This window comes from Bos indicus x Bos taurus, chromosome 9 (assembly GCF_003369695.1).
Source record: "Bos indicus x Bos taurus breed Angus x Brahman F1 hybrid chromosome 9, Bos_hybrid_MaternalHap_v2.0, whole genome shotgun sequence".
Lineage (NCBI taxonomy): Eukaryota > Metazoa > Chordata > Mammalia > Artiodactyla > Bovidae > Bos > Bos indicus x Bos taurus.
This window is the reverse complement of record NC_040084.1, coordinates 88,829,627-88,845,710: the sequence shown is the minus strand read 5'-3', so window position 1 is coordinate 88,845,710 and position 16,084 is coordinate 88,829,627. Positions and strand designations below refer to the sequence as shown.

At 40.3% G+C, this 16,084-nt stretch overlaps 1 protein-coding gene across 1 annotated transcript; it reads right to left on the bottom strand.

Annotated features, from left to right (window-relative positions):
* Positions 1 to 2,420: 2,420 nt before the first annotated feature.
* ARMT1 (acidic residue methyltransferase 1) lies at positions 2,421 to 16,082 on the bottom strand. Its single transcript, XM_027551859.1, has 5 exons — positions 15,877 to 16,082; positions 12,054 to 12,159; positions 11,348 to 11,592; positions 4,856 to 5,021; positions 2,421 to 4,099 (listed from the first exon to the last, which is right to left on the bottom strand). The coding sequence occupies exons 1-5, from the start codon at positions 15,915 to 15,917 to the stop codon at positions 3,332 to 3,334; spliced, it is 1,326 nt and encodes a 441-aa protein (XP_027407660.1). The 5' UTR covers positions 15,918 to 16,082; the 3' UTR covers positions 2,421 to 3,331.
* Positions 16,083 to 16,084: the final 2 nt, after the last annotated feature.

The following is a 16,084-nucleotide window of genomic DNA, read 5'->3' as shown; positions in this document are numbered from 1 at the left end:
CCATTTCATCCTTCAGATTTCAATTTAAATAGCATCACATCAGGGAGATAAGAAAATTACTTCAAAGGCTAGAATTTGTCACCTACCAGCAACTCACTGAACAGCTACCCCGTGCTCAGTATTCTGTGTGAGGGGAAACACGGCGGACACAGTCAGTGGCTGCCCCTCAAAAATGTACAACTAATGGAAATCAACATTTTAGAAGTGTCTTCCATAAGAACAGATTTTCCTTTCTATATTTTAAAAGGTCTGAGAGTGGGGAAAATGTGACCCAGCAAAGAAAAGCAGGAAGGTAGGAGAACAAGGTCAACGGTGGTCTCTGATGAGATGGCTGAGAGTACTCAAGGCTCCTTGTAATTTAAAGATGAAGGGAAGAGGTCAGGGTTCATGGAATATTCAGACGGCCTCTAGGGGGTGCCAGACTGTTGATAGCTTTCAGCATGACTCCCCAGGGAATCTGGCTTTGCGATTGAATGTAGTTCAAGTTGACCAGAAATAACTTCTCCTTTTCCAGTAAAATTGTAAGAATGTGACTTAGGTCATGGATTTAATAGGAGACCAAGGATTGTAAATCAAATATTTATGAGTCCCAGATCACTATTGATCAATATGAGTCCCAGGTCATCCTATCCAAAAGTCTTCCATTCCTCTACCAGGAAAAAATTATGACAAACGAGGGCTTCCCTGGTGGCTCAGAGAAAAAGAATCTGCCTGCAGTGCAGGAGACTGAGGTTCACACTCTGGGTCAGGAAGATGCCCTAAAGAAGGACATGGCAACCCACTTCAGTATTCTTGCCTAGAGAATACCACGGACAGAGGAGCCTGGTGGGCTATAGGCCATGGGGCCACAAAGAATCGGACATAACTGAGTGACTGAACACAATATCAATTATTTAAAAACGGAAGAAAAAATTTTTTTAAACAGTACAAACTTGCTTTTTCTTAGAAATGTAAAAAACATGTCTAGGCATGGAGAAACACCAAAATCTTAACAGGAGTACTGGTGGTGGTGGAATAACGTCATCATTTTTCTCATTTTCCCCCCGCCTTACTCACTTTCTATAATGTCAAGGTATCATATCAAGTATCAAGGCATCATACTGTGAGTGTCAGACACTGCATGGGCACTTTACCAAGGTAATAAAGCACACATGTGTAGAAGTAGTCAGTCTCCTAGACGCCCCACACCCCAACTCAGTCCAGCAAAAACAGTCAAGAGTAGAGGGGAGAAAGTTTTGTGCAGTTAGAGGCTTGAGAACAAGACTCAGTGAGGGCTTGGGCAGACAGAGCTATTAGGAAAATGAGCAGGAGAGGGAATTTTAATAAATCTAACTCTGAATTGTATTTTCCATTCACACTAGGATTTTCTTAAAACCTAAGTAGAGTTTGAACTACATTGGTGTTGCCTTTTGCAGTGGGAATTTCTTTTCTAGAAATAAAACTTTGAGGTTGAATAACGTGGATTCTGGCCATTAAAGAGTTCAAAAGGATTACTGCATTTGTATCAAACACCAAAATGCCACCTCAAATCCGGGAGGTGGGTCATCCCAAGAAATCTTGTTCATTTGCTGTTTAATCGAAAAGTAACATAAATCCATGGAGTATGTGTGTGCGTGAATGCTCCTCTGTACCTATGCCAAACACACAGATGCTCAGTTGTGTCTGACTCTGCGACCCCATGGACTAGGACCTGCCAGGCTTCTCTGTCCATGGAGTTTTCCAGGTAAGAATACTGGAATGGGTTGCCATTTCCTGCTCCAGGGGAATCTTCCCAGCCCAGGGATCAAACCTGTTTCCTGTCTCCTTCATTGGCAGATGGACTCTACCACTGGCCCATGTGTGGTATAACCACCATTTTCTACCTATTTACCTACCCTTCTTACACATTTTTATTGTAATATACCTACAAGATACTGGATCTATGTCTTGTAATATACCTAAGATACTGGATCTATATCTTGCTGAAAAAGTGCTGCATGAAATTTACAGACTGCTTTACCCAGGAGTTACTTCATCCTTAACCAAGTATGTTACTGTTAAGCAGTGGAAGCAATTGAAGATGCTATTTCGGGAATGTTTTCCAAGACCACTGAGCTCTTCAGTGGAAAATTCACCCTCAGTTGACCTCAGAGCCTCAGCCTCCTCCTACATGCTCCTCTGTACCTATGCCAAACACACAGAGGCCAAACTTGCTGGGGCAGAAACAGGTGGGGGACCGGGAGAAGACTCTAGGCAGAGCCCTGTCTTTTAGGCCGGATGAAGATGGTCTGAAAGTAGATTGTGGTCATGGTGGCATAACTGTGAAAATACTAAATCTTAACAGGAACACTGGGGGTGGTGTACTGGGAGTACACTTTATAGAGTTCACCTTTAATCTTCCCTTCTTGCCCTTCCTCCACTGAAAGATAAAACCGATGAGATTTTTGATACACTTTACAATTCATTTTATTATTCTGGTGCAAGAAAACATGTCCAGATTTATTTTCAATTTCAGGTGCAAAACAAACTGACCTGAAATTTACAGTGATCACCAATAAATGTGCAAGATTATAAAAAGTGAATTAAATCGTTGGTAGTACAAAGTCTACACAGAAGAATCTTTCCTATCTAATGGATTTTTTTTTAAGACTGCACAGCAATTCTGTTCATTTAAAACACATATGTGTTAAAATAATGTATTTCAGCTGATTATGGATAGCACAAACAGAATGTAAAGATATTACCTTTCCTCAAGTACTAATTGTTTTATTCTGTTCAATTTTGAGTTTCCAACCACCCTTTCCACAGACCAAAATACAAACGCGTGCAAATGATAGATATGGAAATGAAAGAAAACCCAGTAACAAAATTAAAAATTATAATAACTTATGAGGTAAATTTTACTTTCACGTGTTCGGATATCAGTTAAGAAATGCCTCTCTTTACAAAGCATACTTAAGATGTATATTATATTATCACTGAGCCCTTAGAGCCCCAAATCAAGTAAAATTTCATGCCTCCTAGAATATTAAATACCATGCAGCATAGTATTTTTTAAAATGTTAACTTATAAAGCAGAATTGACTTCTATTTCTGCCTAATTAAGTTCATTAAAACCATCTGAAATGATACCTTTGACTTGAAATAAGTTACTGAAATTCCAACATCAGTGTTAACTTATCTGTAACCAGTGCACCTAGCCCCAAAACAATGTAGTGGGGCTAAGCGTTCAAACGAGAAAGCATCAGAGAGTGTACAAATCACCACCGAGAAGCCAAGCTTCCCAGAGGTTTGTTGGGGCTGCCGAGTGTCGGTCAGATCTTTCTATACAACTGAAAGTTCCTACACCAAGTCAGAGTGGACCATCAAACTGAAATACTCCGTATTTCCCAGCGGTCAGCCAGTTGGGCTCAGAAGCTGTGAGCTGTTCACCTTGCCCGGGCTGCAGACCAACCTGAACCTCAGCCTTTAATGTTCTGATGCTGCACAGAGGTGCAGGGTGGAAGCCACTCAACGCCTCATGAAACGGAACGGTAAACTCCCATCTTCTGTCACCCGTCAGCTTCCTATAATTCAAGTCACCCTTGAAGAAAATTAAATGAGCCTTTTGTAGTGCAGCATGTAAATCAGGAGCGACCTGAGACATTGCACTGAATTCATGAGGCAGAGTCCAAAATATATGATCGAGGTAAACCCATCTGCCCGTTTTAACATGGTCTTCCCAGTCAACCCCACATTGGGACACCCACTTATTATTAGAATGCTTTAGTTGTTTGATTATCCAATTAAAATCGTGTAGAGTAGTATCAGAAACAAACCATGGAATCGTTTTCCCATAAAAATGGATCTTAGTTGCCAGTTTAGAGGACAACAAGAAGTCAGCTAATACTAAGTCTGTAATAAGTTCAAACCCAGAATTATCCAGAACAATATCCACTCGAGTAACAGATTCTTTTTCTCTTGTTTTCTTGCAATTGCTTAGCAAGGACCAAAGACGATCCATGTCGTTCACTAAAATGAAAGGTTTTAGGTCTTCCAATGAATTCATTATATTGGTCTTCTGAGAAATATGTTCCCCACCTGATAGAGACAGATCACACTTATTTCCCCACAGTGAAATCTGAAAAAGAAAAAGCACAATACATGTACCCTTCTTTTGAATAACCAATTAAAAAAAACTCTATTACGTAGGACATAATGGGAGGATGCTAAAAATGTTCATAAAATTCATTTCTACAAAACTCAATATAAAATGTCCATCCAATCTACATTTTCTCTAATAATGCTGCATAAAAAAAGCTGTGGCCTCTACTTTCAAAGCATATCCAGAATCTGGTGACCTGTACTACCAGCTTGGTCCAGACCTGAGTCGTTTCAGTAACAGAACTACCTATTTCTACCCTTGTGCCTTCAGTCTATTCGCAGAAGTAATTCTTGACCTAAGTCATGTTATGTTACTCCTCTGATCAAAACCTTCTAACAGCTTCTCATTTCAGCATGAGTAAAAACCAAAGTCCTTGTCTTTGCTTCAATGCACCCTGGCTTCTATGGGGGGTCCCTGCAGCCCCTCTCCTCTCTGCTCCTCATTTCCTGAAGCCTCTTCCCCCACAGTGTCTCCCTGCTGTTAAATGTATACCAGTTTACTTTTCAACAATTTAAAAAAACAAACAGACTCAGGAGAGTTACATTTTTCTTAGGTCAATATTATTTGATCTCTCATTAAACAACATGAATATGTAGCCACGGAACATACATCACCACTGGTCAAAGTCAACTTGAGAGTAAAAGTTGCTAAGAAATTAGAAATCTACACATAAATGATCAAAATTTGTCATTAGAATAATTAGAATATTAGAATAATATAAATTATATTTACCTGAAGAACTTTAAAAAATTCATTTTTCAGTTGATTTTCATCTAGGTCTTCGATAGTTTTCCTCAACTCTTGCAGATGAGTACATAAGGCAATGATAGATTCCTGAGATTCAAAGAAATTTTGGTCTTTCAATTCTTTAAATATATCAAAGTCATCGATTGGTGGACTAAAATAGGAAAAAAATAATAAGTGAAACATTTCTATCACTCTGTACCTTTTTTTAAACATTTGAGTAATTGCAGTTTTTTAAAGGAAAGAGAATAGTAGCAACCCATCCAAAAAATTAGTGGTGATTTTTATTAGGTATAACACAGACAAGTTACACAAAAATAATCAATTTACACTAACTAAATAAAATTAAATAAGTTATGCAAAAATAAATACCCAAACTCATTTTAATTAGTTGTCAAATATACTGGAAGTATTAAATAATTATAGGGACTGTATCCATAATTATTTATCCAGTGGGTTTTTAGGAAAAAGGGGAAAGAGAAACAGAATTTCATGACAGTTTAACAAACATTTTTTCGGGTGCTCAGTGTGGCTCAGGCTCCAAATAACAAACATATGGATATAAACAGAATAGTTGAATATAATATAGTAATTGTAAAGGAGTCAAACACAGAATATTACAGGAACCCAATGACTACTTGCTATAAAGCAGACAGCACTAATGTAAATCTTATTGTAATGATGACTTTTGATCATTTATGTGTAATTTCTAATTTTTTAGCAACTTTTACTCCCAAGTTGACTTTGACCAACGGTGATGTATGTTCCATGTCTACATATTCATGTTGTCTAATGAGAGATCAAATAATACTGACATAAGAAAAACGTTAACTCAGAAGGTATACATACTAGCATAACAGACTTTACAGAATCTGATCTTCATAATTAGCTACTTTTTCCAGGGGTCTCCTACCTTAGGATAAAAAGGCAATATGGCAGATGCAACGGGATTCATTAAAATCAAAATCAAAAACATGCCAGAATTTACACACCCCAGTGATGGCTGCCTCCCTCCAGTCAGTGAGGCAGCCTGGAAAGCTACACCTTAGCCCAAGAGCGCTGCCACTGCTCAAAGCACTTTCGGAATGCCTCTTTGGGGATTTTCCTCAGAACCTGTTATTAAATGTCCTGTCAGCGTCGAGTACTGCTCAAAGCACTTTCGGAATGCCTCTTTGGGGATTTTCCTCAGAACCTGTTATTAAGTGTCCTGTCAGCGTCCAGTATTTTCATGCTTTGGAGTTAACTTGTTTTTGGAAACAGCCAAAAGTCACTCACAGCAATTTCAGTAGAATGAAGCATGTAGATCAAATGGAATAAAACATTTTTGGTCAAAAATGAGGAGTGACTAAATAATAATGAGACTAATCTCGTTTTGAGGTTTGTTAACTGGCTCTGAAAGAAGTTTCAAAGAATTAAAAGACTTTTGTAGCAATGGCAGCATTGCTGAAATGAATCAGTCTCTCAAGGTGAGGTAAAGGGATCAATGTATTTGGATGCATGGGTTCCACTGTGGTGGTCAGCAAACTGCAGCTTGCAGGCCCTCTCTGGCCCACTACCTGTTCTGTATGATCTGCAAGCTCAGAATGGCTTTTTTGAAGAGTTGAAAAAAAACTGAAAAAGATTTTGTGATACACGAAATTCAAAGTTCAGGGTCCATAACTCTGCTGTTCCTTCGGAACACAACCATATTCACCTACATACTGCCTGTGGCTGCTCTGGCACCGCTAAAGCTGAGGTGTCTGAGAGCCTAGAATACTGACCGACTGGCCCTTTACAGGAAAACCTGCAGATCCTCGTTTGGCCTTGTGGCACTGATTGTGGGATTTCCGCTCCCCAGCCAGGAACTGAACCTGGGCCCCTGCATTGGAAGTGCAGAGGCTTAACCAGTGGACTGCTGGGGAAACCCCTTGAGACTTGCTCCTTACACTTTAAGAGAGCAAACTCCATAGCTATAAATGATTTCAGAGAACTTAAAATGTTTGCCACTTTAGAATCTACTAGAGCTGTATGCATTGGCAACCCACTCCAGTGTTCCTGCCCGGAGAATCCCAGGGACAAGGGAGCCTGGTGGGCTTCCGTCTATGGGGTCGCACAGAGTTGGACACGACTGAAGCGACTTAGCAGCAGCAGAGCTGTATATGTGTACACACTTGACCCAGGGGTTCACTCCTAAGTATACACCCAACAGAAATACACACAGATGTTCAAGAATATGTGTTTGAATGTTTGGGATCCAAAGGCAGCGTGTGGGGGCCTAAAGTTCTGCCTTTTGATCTGACCACTAGGGACACAGCATGTTCCGGTAAAGACTGCTGAATACTTAAGAAATATGTACTATTCAGCATGTATATCACACTTTAATAAAAGCTTAAAAATGTCTGCCATTTTCTCCGTATTTTCATTTTTCAGTATCTGAAGCATATTTAAATTTTACATATAGCTAAAACTTTGAATCTTAATTTAGATTTGCAGACTATTCAACCACTTAACTCTAAAAAACCCAAACTATACATCTTGACAAAGAAAATTCAAAATATGTTTCAGTGTAAGGGGCAAAGTCACCAGAAACATATCTTAAAGCTAACATGTGCTTTCTGTGCATGTGTGCTAAGTTCCTTGAGTGGTGCCTGACTTTTTTTGATCCTATGGATTATAGCCCACTAGGCTCCTCTGTCCATGAATTCTCCAGGCAAGAATCCTGGAATGGGTTGCCATTTCCTCCTCCACGGGATCTTCCCGACCAGGGATCGAAGCTTCACCTCTTACATCTCCTTCATAGGCAGGTGGGTTCTTTACCACTAGTGCCACCTGGGAAGCCCCTATGTGTGCTTTGGGATCCTGTAAAAGCCAGAAAGATACCCTGGTGCCTCAGAGATTAAAGCGTCTGCCTGGAATGCGGGAGACCCGGGTTTGATCCCTGGGTCTGGAAGATCCCCTGGAGAAGGAAATGGTAACCCACTCCAGTACTCCTGCCTGGAGAATCCCATGGAGGGAAGAGCCTGGTAGGCTACAGTCCATGGCGTCACCAAGAGCTGGACACGACTGAGCGACTTTCCTTTCCTTTGGTTACTCTGGATGGGTCACTGACCCAGGATAGGAATTCTTCATATAAGAAACCTAACAAGTTGGACACTTAAAAACTACTTCAAGGGCAGGGATAAATTAGGAGTATTTGTATGCAGGTCAAGAAGCAACAGTTAGAACTGGACATGGAACAACAGACTGGTTCCAAATAGGAAAAGGAATACGTCAAGGCTGTATATTGTCACCCTGCTTATTTAACTTATATGCAGAGTATATCATGAGAAATGCTGGACTGGAAGAAACACAGGCTGGAATCAAGATTGCCGGGAGAAATATCAATCACCTCAGATATGCAGATGACACCACCCTTATGGCAGAAAGTGAAGAGGAACTCAAAAGCCTCTTGATGAAAGTGAAAGAGGAGAGTGAAAAAGTTGGCTTAAAACTCAACATTCAGAAAACGAAGATCATGGCATCCAGTCCCATCACTTCATGGGAAATAGATAGGGAAACAGTGGAAACAGTGTCAGACTTATTTTTTGGGGCTCCAAAATCACTGCAGATGGTGACTGCAGCCATGAAATTAAAAGACGCTTACTCCTTGGAAGGAAAGTTATGATCAACCTAGATAGCATATTGAAAAGCAGAGACATTACTTTGCCAACAAAGGTTCGTCCAGTCAAGGCTATGGTTTTTCCAGTAGTCATGTATGGATGTGAGAGTTGGACTATGAAGAAGGCTGAGTGCCGAAGAATTGATGCTTTTGAACTGTGGTGTTGGAGAAGACTCCTGAGAGTCCCTTGGACTGCAAGGAGATCCAACCAGTCCATTCTGAAGGAGATCAGCCCTGGGATTTCTTTGGAAGGAATGATGCTAAAGCTGAAACTCCAGTACTTTGGCCACCTCATGCGAAGAGTTGACTCATTAGAAAAGACTCTGATGCTGGGAGGGATTGGGGGCAGGAGGAGAAGGGGACAACAGAGGATGAGACGGCTGGATGGCATCACTGACTCGATGGACGTGAGTCTGGGTGAACTCCAGAAGTTGGTGATGGACAGTGAGGCCTGGCGTGCTGTGATTCATGGGGTCGCAAAAAAGTCAGACACGACTGAGCGACTGAACTGAACTGACTGATGTGATGACGATGCCAGCTTTTGTCTCTCTAGATAAGAACTTTGTCCTGATTTTCACACTGACCTAGACAGCTGAGTGGTGTGAAGGGGATACATACAGGATTTGAGCAAAATAGACTTAGATTCAAATACAGGCTCTCCTGAGTGACTTGAGCTACTTGATTAAACTTGAGTCGGACACGACTGAGCGACTGAACTGAACTGAACTGATGGGATTAACAGATACTACTACTATACATAGAACAGATAAGCAACAAGGATTTTCAGTATAGCACAGGGAACTATAGTCAATATCTTATAATAACCTATAATGGAAAATAATCTAATATATGTATATACATATACACACACACATACACACAGATATATATGAATCACTTTGCTGTATACCTGAAACTAACACAATATTATAAACCACTGTACTTCGATTAAAAAAAACTACTTCAGTGCTAGCTCCGCTGTAGGACAGCCCTTCTTTGTACTACCTATAACCTGAGTATCAGACAAATACCTAGATCTTCAAATATTTGCCTAAGAAATCCCCTTAGGAGAGTTTCACACCTCTGACTCACTAATATTCTCGTTTCTGAACTTCAAGCTGAATGTTGCCTTTTATCTATCCCTTTTATCAAGCTATTCCTGGACCAATGGTTAGCAGCACAGGCTGGGCAGAATCTCCCTGGGGCGTGGAAAGAAAAATCTATGTACAGGCCCCACCATGGACAAATAACACCATTAGGATTTAATATAACAATTTCAAAATCTGCATATTTAAAACCAAACCAAAAAACTTTTGCCCAACTGGGTGATAAGCAGCTGGGTTTGTAAGCTTCTGTCCTAGATTTTTCACTCTGAACTGGATCCACTCCAGAAATAGAAACAGCATTGCTTTTACTTCTCTAGTGTTCGAACTCCTCCAAGCCTATTCAGGGCGCCACTCAGTGTTTCAACACTTCGGCAGCTTTGTCTGACACATGCGTATTTTCGAGAGTTATGAAACCATCACCCCGAACACCAGACTAACCTCAGTCCTGAAAAGATATCCAAATGCACTACTTGTTTGAGGAGGGGGCTTATCTGATTTGCACAGACCAGGCTCCAATACTGGCTCTACCAGTTACTCACCACGCAGCCTCGGAAAAGATACTAATCTCTCTGAGCCTCAGTTTCCTCCACTGTAAAATGGAAACCACAGCACCTATGTCACTGGGTTGCAAAACAACGAGAACTGAGCCGGTATTCAGTACCTGACAGAGTCCAGTGCTTGCTAGTCTTTTGCTTGGCTCTGGGTGCCAGGTAATATGCTGTATTTTTACTGAGTGTATTCTGCTTTTAAAGCACAAGACCTAAAACACACTTATTCAGCAAATACTAAAAAAAGTGTGACCTTATAATAATTTATAAAGATTAAAACAGAAAAAAAAATAGACTCAAGTTTACGCATGTTTCCCTAAGTAATCTTTTTATTTTACTTTCAGCGCTGGTTTAAGTGTCTTCAAGTATCCTACGCTATGTTGAGGAATGGACACCAAAGGATTCCTCTTACTCAGCAAATCTGTATTTCTGTAACCTGTGAGCTAAAAGTATGATCCACATTACATTTTCTTCTATTCTGTAAGGCAGTTCTCTATCATAATTTTCCTAGGGAAAAATTAATTAGTGTAAATAACCATAAAAAGTTATTCTGGAACATGTATTTAACTTTGAGTCCTTTTCTAATCTAGCCATTAAAAACAAGAGTGGAAAATTAAGATAGTGCATCAGAACAATGCAGTTCTATTGACTGTTCTGTTGACTTCCTTTAGCAAATTAATTCTGACATATTATCTATTTTTAAAAACAAAACATATGCTTACTTTGTCCATCTTGACTTTTTACATAAATAATTATTTCAAATTAACATTTTTTTGCTTATTAAGAACAATTTGTTGTATTCTTCAAATTAAATTTGTAATAATTTTTTATTTTTATATAACTTCTAACTAATTAAAAGTTCTTATAAGAACTTTTTTATAATAAAATTTTAAATTTAATTATAAAAATTAAAAATTATAATTTATAAATTATTGATTACAAAAAATTAAACTTTTTATAATTAGTTCCTACTTCAGATATTCAATCTTAGGTCTATTCTAAGCAAGTGGATAATAACTGCCAATAATCAATTACAACAATAACATTTGCAGAAATATCTAATAGCACCATTAATATCTGCTGAACTGAATTCAGGCTTCATTTGGCTTTTATTTTAAAAATTACCATTTTATAATTTTAAAGAAAGCATAAATTATCTACATTTGTTATTTGATGGTTACAAACTTACCTTTGGATAATTGCTTCATGAATTCTACGATACATGTAGCATTCTACAAATAGCCACGGTGAGAGAAACCACCTTGGTTTCCCATCACTTTCATTTAAAAGACTCTGTTGATATTCTAGGTACTGATTCCATATGTCAGTATCAACAAACTTTTCAACCAAAGGAACAATCGGTTTATCTGTTTGCAATTCATTCCGTAATTTCGAAAGAAGAGAAATTGCTTTCTTTTCAGCTTCCAGGCCTTTCTGTAAAAATATGGGTGGGGGGCAGTTTTTATATATATATATATATGTATATAATATATATACACACGTGTATGAATAGTCTACACTAAAATCAGTTTATATGTAGTTATCTATAACTATAAATATATATATATGTACACACATATATGCATAATTCCTCTAGGGTAACAAATTTTTATGGATCTAAATTTAAGAAGGAAAAAATAAAACATTTCAAAACTACAATTTATGTCTTTCACAAACGAATAAACATTTAAATTTAGAATTCTTAAGTTGAAAAATCAAAGAACACAAACAGATCTCATTTCGACATTATCTTGCCTTAGCTAGTCTGCCTTTTTTTGAAGTTTCATGTCATGAACTTACCTCCAGGTGAAATGACCATTACCACATATGGAAATCTGCTTATTGTGTTTGTTAAACTTAACCACAAAAGAATTACGTAAAAACACAATTCTTACCTCTCCATGTTTCTCGAAAAATTCACTTTTATGTCGATGCAATGTATCAATAGCTTTGGTTAAGATCTGAGGTGATCTGTCTTTAACTGAAAGATATGCAAATGATCTAGAAAAGAGTCACACACACAGCCGATTATTCAGTAGCATTCACACTAGAAGACTGTCATCTTTCAGTTTTTGGAACATCTCATCTAAATTTAAATTCTTTTGCAAACAACTCCTGTAAAGTAAACCAGCATTGCCCAACTCCTGGAGCAACTCAAGAAAATCAGAAAACCTCTCTGAGAGTGTTAGTTGCTCAGTTGTGTCTGATTCTTTGCAACCCCATGGACTGTAGGCTCTGTCCATGAGATTCTCCAGGCAAGAATACTGGAGTGGTTAAGCCATTCCCTTCTCCAGGGGATCTTACCCACCCAGGGATCAAACCTGGGTCTCCCGCATTGCAGCCAGATTCTTTACCATCTGAGCCACCAGGGAAGCCTGGAAAACCTCTCTGGTGTATCATAAAAACTAAGCATGGTTTGTGCCTCAAATCTCAGACTATTCCCTAGAGTGTTTAATCATTCTTATCCTTCTTATTGTATTCCTTTTCTTCTCCTTAACCAGAAACTAGTCTAACAAAGTGGTAAGACAGAAACAGAATTATCCTAAAAGTCAAATAGGCTTTCCTCCTAGGTTTATTATTTACTAAATGACCTTTCCTACCTAGAAAGGTGAGGCAATGGATATAAAAATGCCTGAAACACTTTACAGTGCAGAAGTATGTAGGACAAGACATTTACACCCCTGCTTCTCTTTGTCTATATTCCCAGCCAACATTAATTGTTTTCAAAGGTTTTTCTTGCTGCCTTCTTTGCTTTCCCAGTAACTCCTTTCTTCCTCTCTGACCCTAAGCAAAATTAAGGCAAGTTACCATCTTGCTTTCCCAACCAGAAAATGAGAGATTTTTTAGAAGTGTCAGAGATGAAGAAAGCTGGAGATGAGGAAAAATCTGAGTATACCTGAATCAAAAATTAAATATATTCTTGATTTTAGCCATACAAAAATCAAGATTTACAGATTATCATTGAATGTATTATTAGTTTAAGGAAATATATAGTCCGGATAGAAAAAAATTTTAGCACTGTTAAGTTTTTAAATAGAAAGCACAAAACAACTTATCAGTTCATTTATGTCTTCAGATCACCAGAGACAATGTAAAAACAGACAGTTGCAATACTTCTGTCCAACTTTCCTATGCTAACTTAAATCTGAGATCATCACACTTATAAAAACTCAAATATCTTATTCCAATTTTCAAAAATAGGATTATATGTCCTGAGTATTTCTTCAAGAGCCTTCCTCAAATGTGAACCATAAAGCTTAAAGGAAAAAAATTGCAAAAATGTTTTCTGATTCTGTGGGTTTTACAGTGAACAGGTTTTAATATCCATGAAATGAAATGAAGTCGCTTCAGTCATGTCCTACTCTCTGCGACCCCATGGACTGTAGCCTGCCAGGCTCTTCTGCCCATGGGATTTTCCAGGCAAGAATACTGGAGTGGTTGCCATTTCCTTCTCCATTGGATCTTCCACACCCAGGGATTGAACCTAGGTCTCTCATATTGCAGGCAGACTCTTTACCATCTGAGCCACCAGGGAATAGTAACTGCTCTGATCAGAATTTAACTTTTAACAATTACTACTGCTGCTGCTGCTCCTAAGTCACTTCAGTCGTGTCCGACTCTGTGTGACCCCATAGACAGCAGCCCACCAGGGGCCCCCGTCCCTGGGATTCTCCAGGCAAGAACACTGGAGTGGGTTTCCATTTCCTTCTCCAATGTATGAAAGTGAAAAGTGAAAGTGAAGTTGCTCAGTAGTGTCCTACTCTTCGCGACCCCATGGACTGCAGCCTCCCAGGCTCCTGTGTCCATGGGATTTTCCAGGCAAGAGTACTGGAGTGGGTTGCCATTGCCTTCTTGGAACAATTACTACTAAGTCTTTGGAAAAACACAAAGAACACTAAATCAATTGACATTTGAATTTTCCAAAGCAGCAGATACAAAAAGTGACAGTTCTTTGAGATTTTACTTAGTTAGGTGTTAAGTAACTCAGTCGTGTCTGACTCTGCTACCCCATAAACTAGGCTCCTCTGTCCATGGACTTCTTCAGGCAAGAATACTAGAGTGGGTGCCATTCCCTTCTCCATGCTGCTGCTGCTGCTAAGTCGCTTCAGTCGAGTCCGACTCTGTGCAACCCCATAGACGGCAGCCCACCAGGCTTCCCCGTCCCTGGGATTCTCCAGGCAGGAACACTGGAGTGGGTTGCCATTTCTTTCTCCAATGTATGAAAGTGAAAAGTGAAAGTGAAGTTGCTCAGTCGTGTCTGACTCTTCCCGACCCCATGGACTGCAGCCCACCAGGCTCCTCCATCCATGGAATTTTCCAGGCAAGAGTACTGGAGTGGGGTGCCATCGCCTTCTCCGCCCTTCTCCATGGGATCTTCCCAATTCAAACCCAGATCTCCTGCATTGCAGGCGGATTCTTCACCATCTGAGCCACCAGGGAAACAACTTAACTAGAAAGTATTGCTGTTTTTCTAGCTGCTACATTTCCTCATAGGTTTATATCTCCAAGAGTAACGTCTCAGGTCCAGGGACTTGGATGAAGGCAGATATACCTAGGACTCAAAATTTAACGATGCAGACACTCCCTATATTTGCCTGAAGCTGAGTAAAATCTTAAATTCAGGGCCTAAGGTGCTTCTCTAACCTCAATCCATTGCTGGTACGGTCAATTTTTTCCAAGTGTTCTTGAGTTTTGCAATATTTTGCAGTAAGGACACAACTCAAATGTAAATTGGGCCTTCCAATTTGTATTAACAGGTATATCTGTATGCAATCTGTGACTTTTAAAAAAGCAAGACGGTACAGTCGTGTCCGACTCTTTGCGACCCCATGGACGGGAACCTACCAAGCTCCGCGGTCCATGGGATTTTCTAGGCAAGAATACTGGAGTGGGCTGCCATTTCCTTCTCCAGGGTATCTTCCCAACCCAGGGATCGAACCCGGGTCTCCTACATTGCAGACAGACGCTTTACCGTCTGAGCCACTAGTTAAAAAGTATATTTGTATGCAATCTATGACTTTTAACAAAGCAAGACGGTACAGGTACAATGGGATTACAAATTATAATGGGATTACAAATTAATCCGATTAGCGAAAGGAAGAAACATATTTCTCTATAGATCTCAGATCCCTAACTTTTGCAGAGAGCTTTAAGCATCCCCCTCAAAAGGTAGGTTTATTAAATATGGTTAGAGTCACGCGCTGCTACACTTCTGAAAGGGGGCATAACACGCTCAAGACAGTCATGCGTGAGTTAAAAAACAATAATAATAAACAGTATCGAACCACTTTAAAGACGCAGTAACTGTTCGATACAAATTAATGCAAGGCAACCAACATCCCCGAACCATCACTTGTAGAGAGAGGTAGGGGTAAACCGAGATTTCCAGTCGGGATTCGCAGTCCGTTCCCGTGTAGGCAGGCAAGAAACCACGAATCACACAGCAAGGAAGCTGCAAAGACAGTCCGAGCCTGGAGCCCGGCGAGCGGCCGCCTAGCCCTCGCCTCCCCGTGAGCCGTTAGAAACCGAGCCATAGCCCCTAGGGAAGCGGAACCCGGCGGCGGACTGGAACTCGCTGGCGGCGGCTGAGCAGGCGCCTCCAGCCCGCCTCCGCTTCCCTCCCCCAGTACCCACAGGTTCCCCACGAGGCTCAGCTTTCCGCTGCAGCGGGGAGGAGGAAAAGGAGCCGAGAGAGTGGCCGAGGAAAGCGACACGAACCCTACGTCCCGCGCCGACAGAGACGCCGGAGGCCCCGCCATCACCGGATTCCGCGCTCCTGACTCCAACGCTCAGGTCTCACCCGCCGCAGGAGAGGAGGCGGTGCTCGCGCGAGGGAGGAGCCGAGAAAGCGAGGGAGGAGGGTTTAAAAAAACACTTTTGAATGAGGAAACTTTATTTGGTGCCTGTATAAGAGACAAACAATGGC

What these genes read in the sequence shown, in the direction of transcription:
- ARMT1 (XM_027551859.1), bottom strand. Translation starts at nt 15,917, where the DNA reads ATGGCGGGGCCTCCGGCGTCTCTGTCGGCGCGGGACGTAGG. An exon ending in TTTTCGAGAAACATGGAGAG is followed by an intron (nt 11,593 to 12,053) that starts GTAAGAATTGTG and finishes ATATTTTTACAG; the next exon opens with AAAGGCCTGGAAGCTGAAAA. An exon ending in CATGAAGCAATTATCCAAAG is followed by an intron (nt 5,022 to 11,347) that starts GTAAGTTTGTAA and finishes TTCCTATTTTAG; the next exon opens with TCCACCAATCGATGACTTTG.